Here is a 25,969-nt window from a genome sequence, read left to right as displayed (position 1 = left end):
TAAATCGTTCACCCCATTTATCCAAATTTGAATCACTGAGCTCTCAGGATGACACTTAGTTCTCACTCACCTAAGGAGGCTCTCTCTCCTTCTTCCTCCCTGTCATCCTTAAGATGGAAAGGACAGCCTGAACTGAGGTTTTATTGTGGATTCCATTTGCATCGCTCCCTGGAAAAGGCCGGCAATGCCAACATTTCAAGGGGCTGCAGTGGCGACAATGCTTGTAGCCAACCACGTGGCCGGTGCCATCGCCAGGGGAGGCACTGATGCTGACATGTTTCTTAGGAAAGCTACGTGCTGTAGCCAGAGGGAGAACAGACAGAAGAACAAGAAAAGCACAGAACTGTAGCACAATCCTAATTGGTCTTAATAAAAACCTGGAGCCAGATATTTGTTAGATCACAAACAAAAATCTCACCACACAGGACCCATGCACATCAGGGTAAAAATCTGGTTGTGGAGTAGGAGACTCTGGGCCTCAGGAAACAGTCTCATTAGACACAGTGGAACAGTAGTTGGAGACACCCATGCTAAGCTGAGGTCCTTGGGCTCTGCATTTCCACTTGGCAGCACTGTGGTCCAGGCAGATCACTTGCCTGCTACATGCCTCTGTGTCTCTGTGTTCTGAGAGCCCTGGGCCATCTCTTACTGTGTGGCCTGCCCACACCTCCCAAGGTTTTTAGGCCACCTTGTCAATCATACAGCAATCCACATGCCAGACCAGCTATCCTCTCTGTCTTGGCTCCTGAAGTGCCTTCTATCTGGGGCACCTTTCCTGTACCATTAGCTAGGAGCAGCTGGTTCCAACTTCCAGTGCCTGGTTCCTCCATATCTTAGTGCAACTTCTTGTAAGAATTAAAGTGTGGAGCTGGAGAGATGGCTCCATGGTTGAGAGCAATGGCTGCCCTTGCAGAGGACCTTGGCTCAATTCCTAGCACAAACATTTTAATCCACAAACATCTGTAACTCCAGTTCCAGAGGATCTGAAGCCCTCTTCTGGCCTCCACAGGCACCAGGCACGTGCACTGTATACAGACATAGGTGTAGGCAAAATATCCATACAATGAAATATGATGATGGTGTTGGTGATGGTGGTGATGAAGATGATGTAGGTGATGATGATGATGATGGTGACGGTGATAGGTGTCAGCAACAAACACACCTCCCTGGTGATATAACTTGCTAAAATTGCCTCTTCCTTGCCCCGACAGCTGGGTTCACACCCCAACTCTGTGTCTTCCCTGGGAAATCGCCCTTATCCACCTCAGACTCCTCCCTGTACAATGAAGACCATGTGCTCATCACAGGGATTAATGTGGTCCACCCCAAAAAGCATTTAGAATCTTTCCTACTGCTTAGAGTACTTCCCATATGCGTGAGCTGGCATTACATTCATAAAGGCAATAATAATAACAATGCATTTTAAGGGATTGTCACACGAGTTAAGTATGACCGCACGTGACCGAGTGCGGCAGGGTGCCCAGCCTGCAGCGCAGCTCAGCTGATCTCCTGAGCTCCACCCCTCTGGCTGCGTATTTATTCCACAGAACAGCGTTTTAAATTAACCACAGTCATCCATCCCAGGGAGGAGGCTGTATTCTAAGAATTCCAAGCTGGCCGTGGAGAAATCGTGATACGGATCTGTGAGTGCACACGCCAGGTCATCACGCAGTCGCTGTAATCCTGTGTTTGTAAATAAAGCACTTGACACGCAGAGTGCCCGGCCTCCCATTATCACACCTGATCCCCCTCTTATCTCAGCACAGAGAACGGGGATTTCTCAAAACCCTCTTAGACACTGGAAGCCCTGATTCCCATGGCAGCAGGCTCCACCAGGGTTCCCGCCACCAGCAAATGGTGTGTTGAGGCTTAGAACCTGAGCCACCTCATTCTTAATCTATATCCCTTCTGGAAGAGTCTTGGGTATCTTTAGCATCTCAGGACAGGCATCTGGCAGGCAGGCAGGCAGAGATCCCCAACATGCAAAAGCAAGTCTCTATGATAATGATTCTCAACCTTCCTAAGCTGTGACCCTTTAAAAAAGTTCCTCATGTTCTGATGACCCGCAACCATAAAATTATTTTTGTTGCTATTTCGTACTGTAATTTTACTACTATTATGAATCATCACGAAAATCTCTGTGTTTTCTAATGATCTTAGGTGACCCCTGTGAAAGGGTCATTTGAACCCCCAAAGGGGTTGAGACCCACAGGCTGAGAGCCACTGCCCTATGACGAGGCACCCATCTTATTCTCTCCAGTATCCACCTATTGGCTGGCCCCATGCTCTTTGCTCATGTCCCTGGATGTTCCTGGAGCAAAGAAACTGTTGTGTCTTTAAGGGACACTAACCAAGTTCACATGCTGTCCCAGTGTGATGTTGTATATCCCATGCTTGGGCCATACCCATCTCATTGGCCTCTGGCAATTAAGGCATCCAAGTCACTGCCCTGATCCTCAAGACAGGATGTGGCATCTTTGTGACCTTCTTGTCCACTATTCCGGGACAAATTCAGAGTTCTGGAGGGCAAGGAATCTATGTACTTCTGGGCAAAGTTCCATCCATAGAAAACGGCTCTTGTGCCTGCCTTTAAACTGGCAGAGGCAACCTGCTTCAGTATCAAAAGCTTCATTTAGGCTGGGCAGCAGTGGTGCACGCCTTTAATCCCAGCACTCAGGAGACAGAACCAGGTGGATCTCTGTGAGTTCAAGGCCAGCCTGGTCTACAGAGCGAGAGCCAGGACAGGCACCAAAACTACACAGAGAAATCCTGTCTCAAAAAAAAACAAAAAAAAACAAAAAACAAAAAACAAAAAACACAAAAAACAAAAAAACACAAAAAGCAAAAAAAAAAAACAAAACAACAACCAACAAACAAACAAACAGAAAAGCTTCATTTAGGGCTTTGGGAGGAACACAACTGCTGTCTGCTGAGAGCCACGATGGGCCTGACAGCAGCCTGCAGTGTAGCCGGGGTTGAAGTTGTGTGGATCCCACCTGGCCTTTATGTGCACACACACACACACACACACACACACACACACACACACAGTCACTGAATCATGACTGTCATGAGGAGGCTTCTCATACCTACTGCCGCCCGGGCTGTCCTAACTTCTCCAAAGACTCTGGAAGCTCTTAGCTTGATGCAGAGGACAGAACAGAAGGAGCCGGGCCTTCCAGATTATGGTGATATCGATGGAGCCTCGTGCATGGTCCTGTGGCACCGTGGGGCTGAGCACCCCTGAGGCTGAGCCAGTGTCTGGTCTCAGAGCATCCTGGCGGTTGGTACGGCCTCACTTGGCATATGAGAGTGGAAAAACGGTCTTTCTGTTGTTTCGTTTTGTGGTTTTGAGGGGGGAGCTCACACTGCAGCCCAGGCTAGCCTCCAGGTCATAGCAGTCCCCCCATCTCAGGCTCTCCAGCGCTAGGTTTAAAGATACAGGTCACCATGCCATGTGAGAGGCAAGATGTTGAATTAATGTTGAGCCCGTGGAGCTTAGTTCTAAGAACCTTGGTCCTGGCCACTGCTTTCCACCTAAACTGACCCTTCTTTGGCTTCCAGATTGGCCATCGTGACTTTGATGTAGAAAAGCGTCTCCGCCGGGACCTCAGGAGGACGCACGCTTTGTTGTCCGATGTTCAACTCCTTCTGGCCACCATGGAGGATGGCAAGACGTCCGTCAGCAAGGAAGAGCTGGAGAAGGTGCACAGCCAGGTGAGGAGGGCCTCACAGGGAGAGAGGCTCTTCTGGGAAACACAGCCAGAGGCTTCTGCCCACAGGGAGGCGGAGATGTGGGCCAGGAAGTAGGGGGTGAAGGGTAGGACCTGTCCCCTTCTGTTGGGTGGTGCCAACTGTGTCTGTTTGGAAGGCAAGAGCAGGTTAGGGCTGGGCCAACCGGCTGAAGCTAGTGTGCGTGAGTGTATGAAGGCTTTTGGTGGCCACCAGGGCTGGGTATAGAAGACACGGTTGCAGGGTTAATATTGCAAAGTCACCTCCTTGAAGAACCAAGGAGAACAGCTGTGGCCATTTGACTGTCTGCTTGGATGCTAATGATGTCAGGCAAGGTTTCATGAGGGTTACCAGCTGGCATTGGCTGGAATCCTCTCCCTGTGTTCCCCCTCTCCAGCCACCATGTACTGAATCCTCTGTGCATGTTATCACCTGGCATCTCCAGACAGCTTAGCACCTTCTGTTAGCCAATGAACAGAGGCTTACGCGTGGATTTCGATGGTTCAGTCCGAGATCACTTGGCCCCATCCCTGAGGGCCTGTGCTGAGGCAGAGCATCATGGGAGGCGGAGATGCTCACCTTTGACCAAGAAGGAGAGAGGGAGGGGCGAGGGGGGAGAGAGAGGGAGAGGGAGGGCGAGGAGGGGAAGGAATACTAAGCAAACTAAGTTCCACCAGCCCAGGAAACACTGGGTCACCATCCCACACTCTGTGATCATCTCCCTTCCCTTAGTGGGTCCCTCTCCTCCAGGTGACCACCAATCTGGCTTACTCCAGACCTTCTTTGTCTGGGTGCTAAAAGTCTTGTATCCCGGGAATGGCAGGGCACTCGCTCACCCCGTGTATGCTTTGTGATCATATGGCAGCCAGAGGCACTTAGTCATCATGAGATCTTCCGGGGAGCAGAGGGGTACCCCATGGCCGCTTTGTAGACAGGGACATTTTGCCCAGTGGTGGTGGGGCCGGGGCCTGAAGCTTCTGACTCTGAGTCGAGAACCAGGGTCTCCCTGGGTTACCTCGCATCTTCCTACCTGTTGTAGGAGGAGAATGGGGAGGACAGCCTGGACATCTTGACTCAGCTGGGGACTGAGCACCTCACAGGGTGAGGCCCTCACATCTCTTGTTCCTGCTTCCCAGCCTCCGAGAGTCACCCCTACCCTCAAGCGAGTGTCCTAACAAAGGAACCTGGGGTGGTTTTCTCTTCTTTCCCTTCCCCCCACCCCCTCTTAAAAGTATTTCCTGACAGTCCCTCTGCGGGGTTAAGATGCGCGTTCCCAGGAAGCAGTGGTGTTTAATGAGGGCAGCTTGGGCAGAATCAAAGAGCCTCATTCTTCTGAAAGTTCTCTTTCCTGCTCTCTGTATCCGGCTCCCATCAAAGGGATCCACAGCCTTGGCTCTCTGCCGCCGTTGTCATGGAAATGACTGTGAGGACAGAGCTCCTGGACCAGAGGTCAGGGTACAGTTGCTTCGGCTCCTGGCACACGTGTCCCCGGATGCAGGAGTCGGAGCTAATTAGATAAAGCAACGATGGTTCCTGGTACCACTGCAGCTCCTGTCTGGTGTCTGGTGTTTGTCCTATGCCTGAGGGCCCCAGGGACCGAGGCAGGAAAGGCCAAGCGGGAGGGAGAGCCAGCCAATTTGGCATGTCGCTGCTGTGGATAGCATCGAACAGTTTCTTCTGTCTGTCCGTGTGCTTGCTCATTGGGTGTTTAAGCAGCACTACTGTGTGCCCCTGTGATGGGTAGAGCTATGGGAAGGACTGTCAGTAAGACGGGCGTGGTACCCACCTTATGAAATCCACACCTGATGGAATAGCCAAACCGTGGCACAAATGCATGCAGTGGCCTGATTTTGAGGGGAGGAGGAAGACGCAGGGTCCTGGTAGGGACACACAGAGGTCTCTGCTACCTAGGGTCAGCTCCTTACACCTGGAGGAAGGGAGAGAGGAGAAGGCTTGGGTTTCACCCCAGACGGATAAGAAAGAAGCAACTTCCCACAGAGCCCGAGTTCGGTTTTGAATTGATGGGACTCGCAGGTGAGATTTGGCTGGCCGGGCGTGTGTTAGTTCAGGCGATCCCTGCTGCTGCCCAAGCAGTTAGATATTCCTGTATTTAGCCCACTGTGCTCACGAGAAGCCAGAGTCTGAGGGGCTGACTGGGCACTTTACCCAAAGGCACAGAACAAGACAGGCCTGGAGCTCTGGGTGCTGGCCATCCTGAGCTCTTGAACCTTGGCTCACCGGATGTGGTCCTCTTAACCTGTGTCCAGAGCCCGGTGTAGACCAGGCTTGACCTCAGAGCCTTGAATACAGCTGTACCTCAGCAAGCTGAGCATTTTTCTAGAACAGCATGTTTCAGTCCTCTCTCTGTCCTCTTCTGTTGTCAAGTCTGGGTTAGAAAGAACTTGCTTTCTACTGGTTGCTTTGTTTGATCTTTGGAGGCAGGATCTGGCTCTGCAGCCCAGGCTGGCCTCGAACCCTCCACCCTAGGCCTTCCAAGTACTGGAATTACTGTGTGAACAACCATGACCAGCTTCAGATCCGAATGTTAAACAACCACATCAGGGTGCCTGATGCTGGCTTTAGGAGGCAGAAGCCACTTGCCTACAAAATTCCCTTCCCCTTGGCAGTCCAACCATCTGTGGGTGAGGATGCCAACTGTGGGGTGATATTCATGTGGTCTACCTCAGCGCTGCTACTTTGAAAAGACCTGAATTTTGAGGCCAGAGCACCTTGTCTGGTGTTGCTGATTTCATATTGGGAGGGGTCTCACCTCCAGCTCTTCCTAACGTCGAGTGTGGTCATCACTTGTTGCTCCAGGTACTCCAATAAAGGGCTTCTTCGGACACTGGGGTGGACTCTGGGCACTTACAGGTTGCTCATGGAAGGATGGATGCCCAGGGAGAAGGCCGTTTATCTTGTAAGGGGCATGGACAGAGGTGTACAATGGGTTCATCTCCAGCCTGGGTGACCCTGAGCCAGCCCCTACCTTTCAGGGACATCTGTGTCATATGTCATAGGAGACACCACACCCCCAAAGAACATCAGATCACAGGATCTGTAGAATTCCCTTTGTAGGACCTCCAGGATTGGGGTTGGGGATAGAGCTGACGGAGTGCTTACCCAGCATGCATGAAAACCTGGACCGGGCAGCTTCCAACTCATACATACTTCATACACACCTCAGGTCTTGAGGTGTGAAAGGCAGAAGGATCGGAAGTTCAAGGTCATTCTCAGCTACATAGCAAGTTTGAGGCCAGCCTGAGCGACACCGGACCTTGCATCACAAGAGCCCCTCTAGGACAGGATGTCAGGAAGAACGCCCTGGGTGCCCCTCCCTCCTCCACTCACCTGTGTTGGCTGCTTGGGCTGGAGGGTGGGGGGAGCGTCTTTGACGTCTGGGCGCAGTGTTTTATAAGGTGCTAATTAATTCCCGTCAGATGTTTTCACTGAAACTAACCTGGAAACAAGCCATCCCAACAACCAAGATGGATAATTGAGATAATCACTGTGCCAGTAACATCTGTGGGGCCAGGGTTGGCGGGCACTGGCACCTGCTCCGCGGAGAGCTGAAGGGGTGGCAGCTCCCGGGTGCTGGTTAGTTATCTGTGTGCTTATTTACCTACTCCTTGCTGGACCCGCGTCTGCCACCTCCCTTCCCAGAGGAGGCACGCCATCGGTTTCTGTTAGCTGGGGGTGGGGTGGGGAGCAGGCGGACGGACGTTGTACAGGACCCTTTATTGTTTACTTAATTCACACTCAAGGCCCTGCCCTCTCCTGCCTGTTAGGCACAAAGCTGCCATCACGGGTCTCCGGCACAGCCCTCGACAGCGCTCCCAAATCAGCTCCCTCTGCTCTGCCTGCCCTTAGTAAAAGCCACCTGTCCACCTCCTGCCAAGAATTCTCTCCAGGCTCTGGCTTTGCGCCTTGTCCAGAGAGTTTCTCTGTCACCTCGCTGGGGGTCCCTTATGCTGGAGGTGACACCCAGGGCTTTGTGTGTACCAGTTGGGTGCTGCCATGAGCCCCAGCCTCAGCCCATGACCTGACCTTTGGAGGAAGGTTTGGAAGACCTCAACACACTCTTGGCTGCTTGCAAGCGTGATCAACAAGCAACTTCCCAGCATCCTTTGCACTGAGTCTAGGTTCTTTAGTCTGATCCATGGGGTGCCCAGCCCAGCTCCCCGGCTTTGGTCTCACCATCATCACCAGCAGTGTCCGCTGCTGCTGCTGTCTTTCATTGTCAACTTTGCATGGACTATGCCTCTGGGCGGCCCTATTTCTACCTTCAGATTCCTCTTTGCCCAATGGGTATCTGTCCTCTGAACTTGACTTCAACATTATCTCTCGCCGCTATCTATGCCTCCCGTGGCTGGGGTGAAAGGTCACCATGTTCTGCCCTTCCTTCCTGTGCTACCGGATTTTCCTCCTTATCCAGAATCACAGAGACTATAAGAAGAGCTGGGATTTGAACCCAGGGTTCCAGCAGTTCAGAGGTTGGCCCTGCCACATCCCCGGGGCATCACATCCTTCCAGAACCTCTGGTGCTCAGGTGGGCCCTTCCCCCAGGGACTGTGACTGGGCCATTAGGCCTTGCCCATCTTCACCATACACTCCCAGCTGTGATTAACTACCAGCCCGGGGCTCCCATCAGAGAAGACTGATGACCCCGGATCTATCCCCAGTGGCCTTAATTGGGGCATCTGTCACCATGTGTCACCTATGCTTCCATGAGACATCCGAGGTAATTAACAAGCCCTGAGAAGATGCCCTGATGGGAGTCTTTGTATGACCAGGCACCTTGGGGACACATCTCTCCATCCCGCAGCCCCGGAACAATGGCCTCACTAGGTGTTTTATTTGGTTTTTCTCTCTAAGGATGATGTTGGAGGGAATTGATTCAATATTAACCTAACCTCCTGTCAGGGGAGATAAAGACCATGTCGTAATTGGCTGGAAACATGGTGGTCACAGGTCTGTTCACCCACAAATATTGACACTTCCAAGGCGGTGATGAACGAAGCGTGAAGAAGGGCCAGCTTTTGCATCGCGGGCAGGAAAATCTAGTTTTCTGTCTAAAGGGCACTGCTTATCTGGGGAGGGCCAGACAAGCAGCAGCGCCCTGAGCCCCCAAGGTGCCACTAAGAGGAGAGTGGGTGTTTTGTACATCACCAGGCACCTCCGTGCCATGACCTAACCCTGTACGCCAGGCTATGAAATGCACCCAGTGGCTGCCAGGAAGCCAGGGCTGGTGTGCTTGGACACGTGTCTGCATGGAGCAAATCCCCAGTGACCACACAGGCTGCCGGCTATCTTCAACGAAGGCCAGAGCACTGCGAGGACCCATCTGAGGAGGCAGCTTAGTCTCTGGGGAAGAGGGAACCTGCCAAACAAGGATCGGATGAGACTCGATGGGAAGGAGCCAGGGGGTGGCTCAGGGAAGAAGATCCGAGTTCACATCCTCAGCATCTTGTAAAATGTGGGGCGTGGCTTCGGGTACCTGTACCTCCAGCATCAGGGACAGAGGTAGGCACATCCGTAGAGCCCACTGGCTGGTCTCATGAGGCAGAGATTTCTAGTTCAGACTCTGTCTCAAGGCAGCAAGGTGAAGGGTGATAAGGAGGATGCCCTACGTCCTGCTGTGGCCTCTGTGTGTGCATGTGCACGGGTGTGTGCACGTGCACACTCACATACATATATATATATATATATATACACCATGCACCACACACACACACACACATGCACGCAGGCATGCACGCACGCACGCACGCACGCACGCACGCACACATCCCATTTGTCTGTTTTGAAAGAATTATTTCTTTGAGACTTGAGTTTCATGTAGCCCAGGCTGGCCTCAAATGTTGCTATATAACCAAGAATGACCTTGACTTATGATCTACCCGGGTGTGAGGCACCACACTGATGGTCCAGGTCCTGCACTCTAGACAAACACTCTACAAAGAACTTAAAATGTACCAGGAGGCTGAGAACAGCCCCCAGGGATCCGGTGCACCCTTCATCCATAGGTGGCCATTTGTTTGTGGTGCTGGGGTGGAGCCCAGGACTGGATACATGAAATACAAGTTCTCTACCATTGAGATCTCCAGCTCTTGGATTCATGAGGGACATTTGGCCAAATCTGTTTCATCATTATCATTGCAGACCTGCAGCTCCCGAAGCATCTGTGAGCACATGAGAGACATTGTGCCCTTTATCTTCATCAAAAGCTAAGTTTTAACATTGATATAAGGGCTAGTTGGCCATGGCAGCTCATGCCTGGAGTCCCAGCCCTCGGGAGGCTGAGGCAGGAGGATCCCCACCAATTCAAGGCCAGCCTGTGTATGTACTGAAATCCTGTCTCACCCCCACCCCTCGCCACACGCACACCCCAAGTTTCTGTTTTCTAAACCAGGACAGACTAGGTCTAAAGTGCCCCCCAATTTTTTTTTTTGCCTCCCTGAGTCCACAGGTGGAAGCTGATTTCTACTGTAAAATGTCCACACTTAACTTCACATAAATATCCACACACACCCTCAACCTGGGCCCTTGCCCTGCCACAGGGGCAAAAATTTTCCTGCCTGTTCCTGAAGCCAAAGTGGAAGATGCTCCCACAAACTGAACCTTTAGGGCTCGCTCCCACTTTCTTCCTTGGCAGCAATTTCTTTACAACACAGAGTTAGATCAAGGCCAGCCTGCTCAAGTGAGTGAAACCCTGTCTTAAAATAAAACAAACAAAAGAAACAGGGTCTGGGGGTGGAGTTGAGTGAACCAATGCTTGCCGAGCACATGCAAGCCCCTGGGCTCAGTACTCAGCACTGAAAATGCTGCTCTAGACACAGCAATGCACAGTAGTCTGTGTGGAATGGCACAATTCCAGAACGTTTACTAAATGACCAAACAACAAAGATTGTCACCGTGAGGTCTTGGAACTCATCTATTGCATCCATTGTCCACAGCTGTGTTGCATAGACACAGCTTGAGCCTGTTGACTTTTTTTTTTAAATTTATTTTTAATTATGTATATATACGTGTGTCTGTGTAGGAGTGTGTGAGTGTGAGTGTAGGTGCCCATGAAAGCCAGAAGAGGACATTGGAGACCCTGGGGGTGGAGTTATAGGTGAGCCACCTAACATGAATGCTGGGAACCAAACTTGGATCCCCTGGAAGAGCAGTAAGTGCTCCTAACCACTGAGCCACCTCCCCGGCCCTCAGGGGACATTTTTAATAGGCTTACAGTGGCAGCTTTTGCTGCGTGTGATTGGGGCTGTCTGCAGTGTGGACTGTGGGGTGACCCTCTCTGGAGGAAACCTCCACGCTGAAGGTAGAGTCTTCCACAAGCCGAGGTGGCCTGTCCAGCCGGGAAAGCATCCAGTCTAGCCTTGTAAACTCAGGTGGAATGTTCTCCCTGTGGCATTTACAATTCTGTATTTTTAAATCCCGCAAGTTGTTCAACCAAACCCAGGAACCCAGGCTCTAAGCTCTCTACAGAAATAGAGCATTCCCGTTCCACCTCTCTCCATATGTCTGGCTGACTTGTCTAGAAGCCCTGTAAGTCCAAAGAAAACATTTCCCCGAGTATTTAAAGCAGGCGGATGGCTTCTCATAGGGAAGCAAAGCCGTTCCTGGGCTTACAGTTGATGTGTATGTGATGGGGATCTCAATCGCTCTCCCTGAATGCTAGTGGCGGGTGTTGGGGAGACAGTGGGGGATGGAGACAGAGCAGGGGTGGTGGAGAAAGAGCTGAGATGGGGAGAGTGGGGGTCAGGGAGAGACAGCGAGAATGCAGAGAGACGGTGGCAGGAGAGACAGTGAGAATGCAGAGAGACAGTGAGAATGCAGAGAGACGGTGAGAATGCAGAGAGATGGTGAGAATGCAGAGAGACAGTGAGAATGCAGAGAGACATGGCGGGAGACACAGTGAGAATGCAGAGAGACGTGGCAGGAGGGCGGCAGGGTGAGTGTGGAGGTAGTGGGGGTCAGGGAGGCAGTTGTGTGGAGACAGTGGAAGCTCTGGTGAGGGCTGAGATGGTGAGGAAGAGGTCTGTCAGCAAGAACTGTGCCCAGATGGGTCCAGGGGATCCAGGAACACTTGGGGTAGGAGCCTTGAAGACTTGAATCTGACGCTGGCAAGTCGTGGGCCACCCTCTTCCCCGGCCACTGCAGTGGGATTCTTCATCTGTGACAGGATGGGCTGTTTCATGGGCCGAAGTCACCAGCTACCGTCACCAACCTACTGTGACCCCCAGACATATTCCCAGCCTTGTCCCCTCTTGTCCCGGGAGGGGCACCTGTCTGGCTACCCTCCCTTGGCCCCTGGCTCTGCCCTGTTGCATTTGCTGTGACCTCTTCCCGGATTGTGTTAGGACAGGTTTATCCTTAGCGAGGCCCCCACTCAAGCTTTGCTCCCTGCCTCTGTGGGGAGCCCTTCTTCTAGCCCCCCTCCCTCACCAGAGGCGTCGGGCTTCCAGCTTGGCAGATCGAGCTCAGCCTGGAGTTTCATCCCTCCTGTGGATGGCGCCTAGCCAAGGCCACTGACCCCCATGCTTGGGCTGTTATTGTCATGGTCAAGGCGACATATGGGTGGAGCGCCTTGACATGAGAGCTGTTCTTTGTTTGGAGGAGGTGGGATTGTTCCCAAGGGGGCCGTGCACAGCCTCTGCCTGGACTGGAGGCCTTTCTTACATGGTCAGCTTGCTGCTTGCTCACCCAGAGGCCTCTTCGGCAGGCCTGGTCACCTGTTTCACTTTCTTGATTTTTGAGGCGGGATCGGCCTGATCACAATCCTCCTGCCTCAGCCTTCCAAATGCTGGATTACAGGTGTGTGGCTCCATGAGCAGATCCTTAACCCTTCAGGAGACAGTGGTTTCTGAAGTGAAAGTATATGTGCCTAGGGAATCCTGGGATTACTTCTGTTTCTCAAAAGTGTGAGCTCTGGGTGAGACACTACCCAACTGAGTCCGCATTGTTTTCCGTGTGTGTGTGTGTGTGTGTGTGTGTGTGTGTGTGTGTGTGTGTGTGTGTGTGTTTTCTGTCTGGAGATTCTACTTCTGGGGATCATGGGAAACTGCCATTTGCACGCCGGTCATGAGGTCTGTGTGCTGATGCAGGTTTCTCCATGGGACTGGTCCCTCCACTCTTGGGGGGCGGCATGTGCCTGGTGTTGTAGACTACCAACAGATGAGAAGGCAGGGGATGAGAAAGCAGTTTAAGTGACTGAGATCTGATGAAAGGCAAGCACAGGAAGGCCCTTCTGTGCAGAATGCTTTTTCTTTGAAAGGTTTGCAGACAAGCTTAACCCATGCCCCGGTCAGGGCTGGTAGGCTCCTGCCATCCTTTGAGGCACAAGCCTGGCATGATGGTTCTTCCTTTCATCCCTCTGCCCCCCTTTGCTCCACTCCCTGTACTTTCCAGAGAGGTTGTCACTACCTGTCCTTGCCTGTCTCCTCTGGGAAGGACCATTGACTGCTCCCTGTGTGTCTTGGGCCTGGTGCTGAGTGGGAAGTAGGCATCCTCGGGTGTGTCCAATGAAATCCCTGGACTCCTGCAGCAGGGTTCAGAGCCCTGTCACAGGACAGTGCTGGGCTCAGACCCACGCTGCCTCAGGCACAGATACTCCTGGCTCACACAATGTGTGCTGACAGACAGGTGTCAAGGTGTGGGGGTAGCCAGCTAGGGCTGGGCTGGGCTGGTAGGGAGGGGGATGTTAGAGAAGTGACTTCCTTCTGCTCCTGTTCCTGTCCAGCTGACGCAGAGTGAGGCCAAATGTGAGGACGCCTTGAAGACCCAGAAGGTGCTGACTGCGGACTTGGAGAACATGCACAGTGAGCTGGAGAATGTGACCCGGAGCAAGAGCCTGGTAACTGAACCCCCCACAGCCCCAGAAGTGCAGGCTCGGGATCTGGCACTGGCCTGCTGGGGACATGGTCTTGTATAGGACTAAGATGCTCAGGATGGATCTATGGGGCAGCCCTTTGAGACCTCAGAGTCACCTGGAGGGTACAGGCTTCTGTTGTAGACCTTCTGGGTACTCAGCTCTATAAGAAGGATAAGGGAGCTTATTGTGGATCTATGCAATGCTCAGCTCCCTAAAAAGCAAAGGGAATTTATTATGGACCTACTGGGTGCTTGATACTTAGTACAATAGAACACACACACACACACACACACACACACACACACACACACACATACACACACACAGGTACACAGGTATACATATGCACATGGGATGCAGTGAGATCCCATTTATAAAGGCAAGCTAGGAAACCTGTTGTGGACCTCCTGGGTGCCCAGCAGCATGAAGTTGCACCTGTAATGATGAACGCAGCTGATCGTGTGCCCATGTGAGTGCTCGCAGCTGTAGACGGTTCTCAGGACCCTCTCACAGCCCTGCTGTGTCCTTACCACCCTAGGAGCTCTTGGCATTTGCCGTCAGGTGCATGCCACCTTCTCTAAGAGGAAAAGCGTGCCTCTCACAGGCTCACTTCAACTCCCTGCAACCAGAAGACCCAGCTGTTTACTATCATGTTATTGTATGGTCACCATGGAATGGGGACAAATGAGCCGTAGATCTATCATGTTGGTGACAATGTCTGGAGTCTGGAAGATCAGACTTGGCTTAAATTTGCACTCGATATACAGAATTCTATAGTTTGCATAGAGATGGAGAGGAACCAACTCAGGCTTGGGAAGGATTCTAACAAGCCCTTTTATCCTGTATTTTATTTTATTTTTTCCAAATTAAGGGGAACATGTCCAGAAACACATACACACGCACACACACTGTCTTAGGTTTCCTATTGCTGTGATAAACACCATGACCAAAAGTGACTTGGGAAGAAAATGGTTTACTTCATCTTACACATGCTCATATCACACTCCATTACTGGGGAAAGACAGGGCAAGAACTCAAGGCAGGAGCCTGGAGGCAGGAACCTGGAGGCAGGAACCTGGAGGCAGGAACCTGGAGGCAGGAACCTGGAGGCAGGAACTGAAGCAGAAGCCATGGGGGAGTGCTGTTTACTAGCTTGCCACTCACTGCTTGCTCTGTCTGCTTTCTTATACAACCCAGGACCACCTGTCTAGTGGGTAGTACTACCCACAATGGGTTGGGCCCTTTACATCAGTATTCACTCAGAATGCCCCACAGGACAATTTAGGGGGCATTTTCTCAGTTGAAAGTCTTTCTTCTTAAATGTCTCTACATTGTATCAAATTGATTAAAAAAAAAAAAAACAACTAGCCAAAACAATTGATCCTTTGTCAGCTTGACGCACAAATACATCACTATCCAACCATAACCTTTCCTTTCTCATTTGCCTCCAAGATTACATGTTAATATTAATATCACATTATTAAAACATTCTAATTGTAAAAGTCCCCCAGTCTTTAAAATATTCAAACACTTTAAATTTCAGTCTCTTTAAAACACCCAAAGTCCTTCTCAAAGTCCAAAATTTCTCTAAAATCCCAAAATTTCTCTATAATTCCAAAGTCTCTTAACAGTGGGTTCTTATTTTAAAAAAGTTATATATCTTTTTATTTCAAAAAAGGAAGATCCAGAGCATAGTAAAATCAAAGCAAAACTAAACTTCAGCGGCATAAAAAAATCCAGTAGTTGATGTCTTAGACCCTGTTATGATCCTCTGGGCTCCAGGAGGCTCCATTTCTCCAGCTCTGCGGTTTGTGGCACACACAGCTTACCTGTAGACTCAGGCAAGCTCCGCTCCGCAGCTGCTGCTGCCCCCCATAAGTCAGGTCACCACTGTCTGCACTTCTCCCAACACTCTTATCTCCCAGGAGCCCACACAACAGCCCACTGAGCTCAAAGCCCTCAATGGCTTTTGCAGCCCAAACTTCAAATACCACCACAGCCCTTCCCAAAACACGTGGTCGGATCTACCACATCAATACCCCCCCCCACAGCATGGTTCCTATTTCTGTCCTACTTAGAGTTTCTGTTGCTGTGGTTAAAACACCATGGCCAAAGAAACCTGAGAAGGAAATGGTTTATTTTTTCTTACTGCCTGGAGTTTATCGCTGAAGGAAGTCAGAGCAGGAACCTAAAGACAGGAACTGATGAAGAGGCCATAAAAGAGTGCTGCCCCTGGCTTGCTCTCCATGGATTGCTTCATCTGCTTTCTTATATATACCCCAGGACCCCTCATCTTGGTGGTAGTACCACCCACAATGGGTTAGGACCTCCTACACTAATCATTAACTGAGAAAAATGCATATATATTATATTATATATGCATTTTCACCTGAGGTTCCCTTTCTCAAATAACTCTAAGTTGTGTCCAGTTGATTAAAAGAAAACATAAGAAGAAAAAAACTAACCAGGACACACCTACACATGTACAAGCACATACATCCACAGGATGTGCCTACATACATATAAAATCATCAAATACACATGCAAAAGAAATACCCTTGGAGGGAAAACCCCCCAATCAAATCCATCTGCCCACCCACACAACAGACATTTATTTGTCACCTGTTGGATGCCAAGTCTGGTACTCAGTGCTGGGGATATGCCTATATAGAGGACAAAGTCCCTGTTCTCATGGACAACGCAGGTTTGTGCTTACATGCCTGTGCCAGGGACCTTTCAACATGCATGCATGGAGTCCTGGAGGTTCATACAGGCACAGAAACCTTCACAGACCCTGCATCCACACCTGCCTGAACACTCAGTATGCACTAGCGCACACACCCTCACTGAGCGACCCTCTGCTCCCTGCAGGTGGATGAGCAGCTGTACCGGCTACAGTTTGAGAGGGCAGACCTCCTGAAACGCATCGACGAGGACCAGGATGACCTGAATGGCCTCATGCAGAAGCACAAAGACCTCATTGCCCAGGTCAGAACCATCTCCCAGCTTGCGAATTTGGTAGATGTAACAGCCCAGAGGTAGGTAGGAACTGTCAGTTCCATGCATCCCTGTGGAAAGATGGTGTGTCCTCTGGAGGGCAGCTCCACCAGGCAAACATTGACTTACTCATACGGCCACCTCCCCATCCACACACATCCACCATACACACATCTACCCACCAATCCATCCATTCAGCTGTGTCTTAGTCACTGGTCCATCACTGTGAAGAGACACCATGACCACAGCAACTCTTATAAAGGAGACATTTAACTGGGCTGGCTTACAGTTTCAGAGGCTCAGTCCATTATCATCATGGTAGGTACATGTGGAGCTGGAGCTGAGCTGAGAAGGCATCCTAATCTGCAGGCACAGACAGATAGATAGATAGATAGATAGATAGATAGATAGATAGATAGATAGAAACAGAGAGACAGAGAGAGACAGAAACACAGAGAGAGACAAAGGAGGAGGAAGGGGGAATTATAAGGTCTCAAATAGTGCCCCTCCCTGATGACTAAGCATTCAAATATGTGAGCCTATGGGGGCTCATTCTTATTCAAATGACCACAGTCTTTTTTCCCCATGTGCCCACCCACCCATCCACACACCTATCCACTATCTACTCACTATGTCCATCAGTCCAGCCACCACCCACATACTCAGCCATCCAGTCTGTCTGTCTATCTATTGTTTACTGAGGACTTGCTCAGTATTTAGGCACTGTAAACAATGTCAAGGACACTTGGGTAAGCAAAGGGACATCCCATTCATTCCCTCTCCTGTTTGTGGCATTGTGAGCTGAACAGATGTTGCCTGGAAGCTACCCGGAGCAGCATGCGGTGGGAGGCGGGCTAGCAAACTGAGCTGAGAGTCCAGAAAAGGACTGAAATTGGGGAATGCTTCCCCGAGGAGGAAACCTGAATGAGGATCAGGAGTTAATGAGTTTGCAGTGGAACCATGGGATCGGGAAGGAGGACAGGTGTGTGTGGGAAGGAGGCACATGCAAAGTGTCCACAGAGCCTTGGAGAGGCTGAGAGGAGGCTGAGGAGGGGAAAGCAGCAGGCATGCACTCGGGATGCCAGGAGAGGAAGGACCGACCAGGCTCCCAGGAGGCTTCATTTGAGGGGTGGCGGGAAGCTCTGTCAAGCTTTGCAGGAGCAGCGTGGGAGAGGTGTAGCTGGCATGGTACCCCACCCTGTCAACTCTGCTACTGTCCTAAGGAGTCTGGAGCTGAGGCATGGGGCTGGACACTCAAAGCCACAGGGTCCGGCAAAGCAGAGGGAAAGCGGGGGATGTGATGTGGACCCAGGCAGCAAGGCGACCAGGTGGCTGGGAAGAATTAGAGCTTTGGCTGGAGTAGGGGATGAGCCGAGGCCCCCAGCAGGTTCCTGACCATATCCCAGGTGATGGTAGCTCAGTCCAGGAGCACTGGACATCTTCATGCTCATCCCCAGAGGTGACCCAGGAGGCATGTCCTCTTGCCTCCAAAGGCCAATACCAGGCATGTCGGCAATACACGACGATGTAACCCGAATAAGGAACGGAATCACCAGGGTTCCAGTCGCTACCATAGAGTGCCTGTGCCTGAGTTGCGGTTAATTTTGTCTGATGTGGAAATTGTTCTGTTCGGTCACAAGTGGAGAACATACATGTGCTGTGACAAGTGAGAAAAACCATACAGACGGCAGAGCGGGAGCCAAGAGGCCTCCGCATCCTCAGGAACCTCGCTCCTCAGAGACTGCCAGGCTTAGTTGTCGCCTCCACACCCCACAGGCGTCCTGACCCCCCTTCCTCTCTCCCTGACCTTGGAACTAACCAATGGAGGGGGCCGAGCAGACACTCAGCCCATTGTTAGATGAGGATGCCAAGGAGCAGAGAGTCCCTGGCTCACTGCGGCTGGTGTCTGAGAGCAGGTCCCCAGTTCCCTGGCACACACAGTGCTTCCCTCTCAAGTTGGTTTTATCACCGCCATGACTGGGTAGACGCCGCTGGAGGACAGGATTCCCCGGGTTCATGATCTCAGGAGTTTGGTGCCTGGTTGTTCGGCCCCAGGTGCTTGGGAAGGACTTCACTGTAGCAAGAGTGTGTGGCTCATGGCTGACAGGAAGCAGCAGAGCTTCGGCATGGAGGCTGGACAGGGCACACCCCTGTGACCTGTGACCCCAAGTGACCTACTTCCTCCATCTACGCTGCACCTTCTACAGTTCCGCCAACTGCCTATTCAGATTTGAGATCTATGATTGGATTAAATTATCCCTGAAGGCAGAGTCCTGACTCTCACTTTCCAAAAGCCTGTTGGTGGCAAGCAGCTCCCCTGTGCCCAGACTGTGGGAGACACTTCACACGCAAACCTCAGTGCCACTCTTGGGGTGTTGTACTGGCACCACGGGCAACACCATCTGTTCCAGGCTCTCCAACGTATGCCAGGAAGAACCCAGCAATCACTGAATCCCTGAGCGGGTGCCACAGAGTGACTCAGCAAACAGATGGGGTGTTGGGGAGCCATGACTCAGCAAACAGAGAGGATGGAGTATTGGGAAGCCATGACTCAGCAAACAGATGGAGTATTGGGGAGCCATGACTCAGCAAACAGAGAGGATGGGGTGTTGGGGAGCCGTGACTCAGCAAACAGAGAGGATGGGGTGTTGGGGAGCCGTGACTCAGCAAACAAAGATGGGGTGTTGGGGAGCCATGACTCAGCAAACAGATGATGGGGTATTGGGAAGCCATGACTCAGCAAACAGATGATGGGGTATTGGGAAGCCATGACTCAGCAAACAAAGATGGGGTGTTGGGAAGCCATGACTCAGCAAACAGATGATGGGGTGTTGGGAAGGGGTAAGAGGCAACCTTTAAGGCCCATTCGTTGTCACCGAAGTTCTGCTAGAGGGACCTGGGGGTCGGGGGAGAGGTGATTCCTGAGAGGGCCTCTTCATCTTGTTTCCTGCCTCGCCAGTCCGCTGCTGACATCGGGCAGATTCAGGAGCTGCAGCTGCAGCTGGAAGAAGCCAAGAAGGAGAAGCAGAAGCTGCGGGAGCAGGTATGTGCTCAGAGCCGCCATGCTGTGGGAGAGGGAGGGTCCCCCCTGGGCCCTCGGGATCACCACCCGGTCATGTGCTCAACTTCAGTCGTGTGCCAAGTGAATCCAGAAAGTCCTAGTGGACAGACGGACAGACCCACCCACTCTCCTCACAGCTGCCTGTTCCTGCCCCCCCCACAGGTGGCCCATGCTCCGCTCAGGGCAGGCTTCTCTCTCGCTCCTGTCTCCCTCTGAGAAACCCCTCCCAAAAAGAAGAGAGGGTGCCTGTGAGTCAGGCCCACCCCCCTCTGGGCGCTCTCCCATGGGAGCCCCAATCCCTTTAAACCTCAGCACGGAGCTGGACACTTTTAGCCACAGACTTCTCAAAGCCCTGCTAGGGCCACTGCTCGCACCGGTCAGCGTGGCCAGGTCTCATCACACTTGGGCGCTGAATCCCAACAAGCCCAACAAAGAGAGAAGGAGCAAGAGCCACCAGCCGGCTGCTGGTCCCGCGATGAAAATGGGGACATGGCAGCTCACGCAGGAAATGACATGCCCTTGCTCACATAAGCAGCAAGCAGGCTTCAAGCTCCCAGCATCCCTTGCTGTGTCTATTAGATGCAGGGGGTTTCTCCCCAGGCAGCTTGGCCCTTCATCATAGCAGGGAAAGAGACGAACCAATGCAAGTCTTGCTTTGTCCCCCAAAGGCTCAGGATGTGGTCACCTCTCAGCACCTGCTGCTCTGGGTCAGGGCTAGTGTGAAGGTGAGCGGTGCTGGCCGGTGTGGACGGTCAGCGTGTAGCAGTTGAGCGGGGAACTGGTGCCAGGGGTGGGACCCGGGGGTCGACTCCTCAATGTGCCCCAGCTGCAGGTGGCACAGCTGCGTATCCAGTACCTGGAGCAGTCCACCGTGGACCGTGCCATCGTCAGCAGGCAGGAAGCTGTCATCTGTGACCTGGAGAACCAGACGGAGTTCCAGAAGGTGCAGATGAAGAGATTTGAGGTACCCAGGACACAAGAGCTGCTGGGGGCTGGGGCAGGAGGGCTGTGTGAGGTCCCTAGGACAGAGGAGCTGCTGCGGGCCTGGGCAGGGAGGGCTGTGTGAGGTCCCTAGGACACAGGAGCTCCAGGAGCTGGGCAGGGCGGGCTGCGTGAGCCACCTCTGCATCTCATCACTTGGTTTGAACGCCTAGCTTGAGACAAATCCGACCGCTCCATCTGTTCTCGTCCCTCCCTTTTTCTTTTAATCCTTTGTTCTTCTGCATGCTTCCTGGAGCCGACCATGCACCCATCCATCCTCCTCCTCCTCTGTCCACTGCTATCACATCTTCAGGCCGTTCCTTCCTCTTTAGCCTGTTTCTACCCTGACTCTCATCCCCCTCCCCCCTATGTCCTCTCCTTTCCTTTCCCCTCCCTCCTCTTCTCTTCTTCAGCCCCAGGCTCCATGGCCCGCCCTTGAGTCCATGGGTACCGCTCTACCCATCTCTGCCCATCTCCTCATCCTCTCGTATACTCCGAATTATTTGTGGGCAGTTTTGTTCCCATCCACCTGAGAAGCTCCCTGTTGGTACACAGAGGACAGGCACACTACAGAATAGGGCCACGACTGTTCAGATGGAGCCTTCCAGCGCGGAGAGCCCAGCTGGCTTCCAGGATGAGGGCTGCCACGTCACAAGACCCTGGTGGGCTTGAACGGGGTTTGGCGAGGACATTGACATCAGTCTTGAGGTGATAATTCCAGTGTGTGTTCACTTCTGTGGACCAAGGGCATGGGACACTTACAGAGGTCACCTCCATTGCTGAAATCCTCCCCCATACCACTCTGTACTTGGCATTTAGTAACACTGTGCAGGGTGGGGAGAAGGGACGGGCCTCACCATCAGAGTGGGAGCATGGCCCCCCAAAGGGCAAGCTGAGGGTCAGATAGGAATTGATTGACACCTGCCCCTCCCCTCCCCTCGGGGTCTGTGTTCCAATTTCTCTGCAGCCCTTCCTCACCCTTCCCCACAGAGAGTTTGGATGTGAAAGGCCCTGCCCCTCATTCTGAGACTCTCCCAACCTCAGGACATGCAGTCTTTGATATGGCTGCTGCAGATAAACAGGAGAAAGCCTTGTTGACCTTGACCTTCATAGATTTTTCCAAGCAGATCCAGGGACCACCCAGGCAGGGGCCCTCCAGAGCCCTGGAAATACTGAAGACTGGACTGAATGGTTGCCTACGCCCTGGCGGCTCTATGGAGTTCTCATTCAGTTCTAGCGTAGACAACTGATCTCAGGATGGTGGCACCTGAAAGATCCCAGCCTTGTAACTGTGGCCTCTGTCACTGTTATCTAAGCACAGTGTGTCCCTGCTGCCGAGGGTCACTGGAGATGATGTCATGACTCCCTTTTCCCCCTGACAATCTCTAAAATGGATCCTAAAGGGGCAGCTCCCCATTGGGTGATGGTGTCTGACCCTGAGTTCATCTCCTCTAATCACAGCTCCCAGAATTCCCAGCAAGGCTGGAAGTAGTCACATGACAATAGTCACATGACCCTTGCCTGTATCGACACTCTGCTGTTTGCTGCCCGCTGGGTCCCACAGATCAATGGGTTCCAGGCTTATTGGCTGCCTAATGAATCTGATAGCCCTGAGGTTTTTCTAGTGTCCAGGGGTGTCTAGAATGCCGGTGTCTTCATCTCTTCATTATGTCTGACGGGTTTCTGTCCCCAGGAAAGGCAGAGCACGGAAGGTGGCCTCACCTAAGACTCTCGTTCATAAACCCAGAAGCCAAAAGTCTGTTTGATTAATCCAGCATGATTGTGTCTCTGGGGTGTCCCTCCACTTCCTAGACCTCGGGAGGCATAGGGCCAAGATTATCAGGTTCCCTTCTGCAGCCCTGTTTGTGCCGAATGCCTAGCTTAACATGTTAGATCCTGGCAGTGCCCTGGGACGCAGACGTAAGTGCCCCCACCCCCACAGGACCAATCACTTACCCAGGGTCATACAGCAGAGAGAGGCAGAGGCAGCATTTGAACCCAGAGCCTCTTGGAAGCAGATTCTCCATGTGTTTGTCCCATAGTCTCTCAGGCTAGTTCTTATTTCAAAGGGAATTCTTATTTTGAGAGGCAGAAATCACAATTTTTTTCATTTAATTGTTTTGTTTTTCATTTTTCTTTTATTTTTGAGATGATTATATAATCACATGATTTCCCTTCCCTTCCCTCCCTCTAAGCTCTTTTGTCTATCCCTCCTTTCTCTCTTTCAAAGTCATGGCCTCTTTTTTCATGGATTGTTGTTACATGCATATATGTATGTAACATATATATTCCTAAATATAACCTGCTGGATCTATATAATATTACTTTTATGCATGTTTTCAGGACTGACCATTTGATACTGGATAACCCAGCCAGTGTTCTTCCCTGAGGAAGACTAAGAAACCACAATTAATTTTTTTTATTTTTACTTTTATTGATCCTTTGTGGATTTCACATCATGTATTCTGTTCCCACTTATCTCCCTGTCCCCTCGCATCTGCCCTCTGCCCGTTCAACCTCTTCCCAAAACAAAACCAAATTTAAAAGAAAAACCAAACCAAACAAAGAAACAAAAAAGAAGAATCTTGTCGTGGAAGCTGTGGTGTGGCCCCTTGAGACACACAGTTTGCCCTTCAGTCTGTCCGTCTTTACTTGCAAGTGTTCATTACCACAAGTCGTTGGTCTGGCTCCAGGCCTCTGCTTTCTGCTACACTAGGAATAATGGGCTCTCCCTGGGGCTCCTCTTGGATATCCTGCTGTTGGCCTGTGTCGTGGAGATCCTGCTGTTTTGGATCTGTAGGTTCATCCCCTTCACAGGCTCCAACAGTTCACAGACTCAGTGGATGCTGGGGAGGGCCAACTCATAGCCCTGGTTCTGGGCCTGGCTGGTAGCTGGGTTGGTCAGCTCCATGGATGGCTTTCCCTCATCTAAGCTCCACAGCACGCCCTCAGCCAGCTCACTCAGGGCAGCCTGCAGCAAGGAGCGGGGCCAGTTCTGCTCGCAGGCCCTCAGATCTGGGTCCCCCCCCCCACTCATGTCATAGGACCAGCTCTATTGTTTTGCCCAGGCAAGGTGCAGGGCCCTCCCTCCAGACTGCTGTGGGTGGGGGGGGGTGTACACAAGGGGGGCGGGGCCAGTTCTCCTTTTCTCATGCTTTCAGGGTTGGCTCACCTGTGACCCTGGTCACAGGGTCAACTCTAGTGTGCTGCCCAGACGGAAACCACGATTCTTAACCTGGATCACTTGGCACAAACATGCAGAGCCCCAGGGAAGGATCCCACTTCTTGGGAGACCTTGCTTCGGACCTCTGGTTTCTCCGGGTGAGATCAACCATGCTTCCTCCTCTTCCCAGGTCCTCGTAATCAGGCTTCGGAACAGCCTGATCAAGATGGGCGAGGAGCTGTCCCAGGCAGCCAAGTCAGAGGCCCAGCAGCGGGAAAACAGCCAATATTATCAGCGGCGCCTGGAGGAGCTAAAGGCAGAGATGCAAGAACTGGCCCAGAGGGAAGAAGAGGCCAGCCGTCGCTGCATGGAGCTGGTGAGGCCCGGCCCTCACGGGCACTTGTGCAGTCGAGCATCTGAGCTGGAGTAGAAACTTAGTTTGTGGGTAGGGATGCCTTCGTGATGGCAGACTCCAGGCTGCCCTCTTGCGCCTTTTTGGTGAGGGTTACCAAGGAGAGAGAAACAGAAGCTGAGAGATAATACTGACATTGGCTGTGAACTCTTGAGGTGTACCCAAAGCCAACCGACGGCCTTCTCTGTGGCTGGAAGCATCTAGACTCAGGCCAGTGGTCTCTGCCTCGTATAGGGAAGGCCAAGGACAGGGTGGCCTCAGGCAACATGGAGGGGAACACTGTGTCTGTCTTTCCTCGTGTCTCAGCACCCGTCTCGGGGTGGAATGCTCACAGCAACTGTAGTGTGCAGAGTGGGGAAACTGAGGCTTAGCTGCCACTTGTGGTTAATGTGGATTTGTTTCTGGGCTTGGAGCAGAGACGACAAATGCAGAAAATGGAAGAAGTGTCTAGAAAATCCTGTACTGAGCATGCACAGTGTACCCATTCTGAGTGGAATGCTCCCCATGGGGACTCATGTCTGTCATGAAGATGGGGAAACTGAGGCCCTGGGCTATCCAGTGCGCCAGAATGAGGCTCAGTGAAGGGACAGTTACTTGCCTGAGGTCACATGGGTCTGTAGCTCTAGCCAAAAGGCCTCTTTATATCCACGGCATGGACCAAGTGCATTTTTAAATTTGTTTTCTGCCATGTGGGAATTTCCTCCATCTTTTGATATCTTGTTCTAAGAACAGTTCCCTGTCGGGATCCCAGGGCACATGACAGCATCAGTCTTGGGGACAGGCATATTGAAGTCTTCAGGGTTCTTATCTGCAATGGGGGGAGGGGCAGCGTTCCCCCCCCCCCATTGCCCACTGTCACTCAGTCTTCCAGCAAGTGAACCTGCACTAACGCTGTCCCTCAGGTCCCCAGAGTCAGATCATCTCCCCTGCCGGCCTGTGACCGGGCTCACCCACTGTCCTCCGCCGCAAATGAGTTCCTCCAGCCACCATCCTCCACAGCCAGAGTCTAGCTGTCAGCTCCACCCTTGACGGGTCAGATGCCTGTGTCGTGACAGGTGAGGTGCTGTGGAAAGACTGAGGTCCCCAGACAAGTCCAGGTCCCTGACTGGAGTCTCCTCCTCCGCCCTGAGGGAAAGGCTTCCCTCCGATTGACAAGCAGGGTTCATTAGCAGCCCACTTCCCATGTCACCGCCTGTCCGTGTCAGCTCTGGCCAGGAGGAAAGTTACCCTACCCTCCGTCCCCGTGATGTCTTTGTTAGCTGGCTGCGCACGCGGGCACACTGGTCCGTCCGATGGCGGCTTTTCTTCCCTCTGGGCTGTCTCCCTGCTCCCATGTCCTCTCTCTCTCTCTCCCTCTTTTCCATTCCCCCTCTGTGCCTGCGTTCCTAGGGTAATGTGCAGCTCTTTAGAAACCCTCAACTCCTGGGAAAACTAGACAGATGTCGCTGTTGCAAAGGCCCCAGGCAGTTTGGAAGGTCTCAGAGCAACCTTGAGATATGTCCACTGTGGGTATCCTAACAAGGGACCGCAGACTGGGGGTGGTTAAAGCCACCGACTGAGGTCTCAAGTGTGGTGGAGGTCGGAGTCTAAAATGGAGCATGCCGGGTCATACTCGCTCTGAAGACCCAACCCCCAGCCCCACCCCCCACCTTCCCTGCCTCCTGGTGGCTGCAGGTCCTGACAGCAAAGCTCTAGTCTGTGCCTCTGTCTCCACAAATCTTTTTTCCTGAGGGTGCAGGCCTCAGTGGTCCC

The 25,969-nt window shown here is 52.1% G+C and overlaps 1 protein-coding gene across 2 annotated transcripts in view; it reads left to right on the top strand.

The window, feature by feature from the left end:
• The window catches only part of Myo18b (myosin XVIIIB), a 214,287-nt gene that overhangs the window by 114,562 nt on the left and 73,756 nt on the right, over nucleotides 1–25,969 (top strand). The window contains exons 34-39 of one of the 2 annotated variants that reach the window (XM_076560972.1): nucleotides 3,565–3,717; nucleotides 13,472–13,585; nucleotides 16,475–16,591; nucleotides 19,560–19,643; nucleotides 20,494–20,625; nucleotides 23,996–24,181. In XM_076560972.1, the coding sequence (XP_076417087.1) occupies nucleotides 3,565–3,717; nucleotides 13,472–13,585; nucleotides 16,475–16,591; nucleotides 19,560–19,643; nucleotides 20,494–20,625; nucleotides 23,996–24,181 (786 nt within the window). Of the gene's footprint in view, nucleotides 1–3,564; nucleotides 3,718–13,471; nucleotides 13,586–16,474; nucleotides 16,592–19,559; nucleotides 19,644–20,487; nucleotides 20,626–23,995; nucleotides 24,182–25,969 lie in introns of both variants that reach the window. The other variant, XM_076560971.1, reaches the window with a different exon arrangement.

This window comes from Peromyscus maniculatus, chromosome 23, assembly GCF_049852395.1.
Source record: "Peromyscus maniculatus bairdii isolate BWxNUB_F1_BW_parent chromosome 23, HU_Pman_BW_mat_3.1, whole genome shotgun sequence".
NCBI lineage: Eukaryota > Metazoa > Chordata > Mammalia > Rodentia > Cricetidae > Peromyscus > Peromyscus maniculatus.
This window is presented reverse-complemented; position numbering and strand designations above follow the sequence as displayed.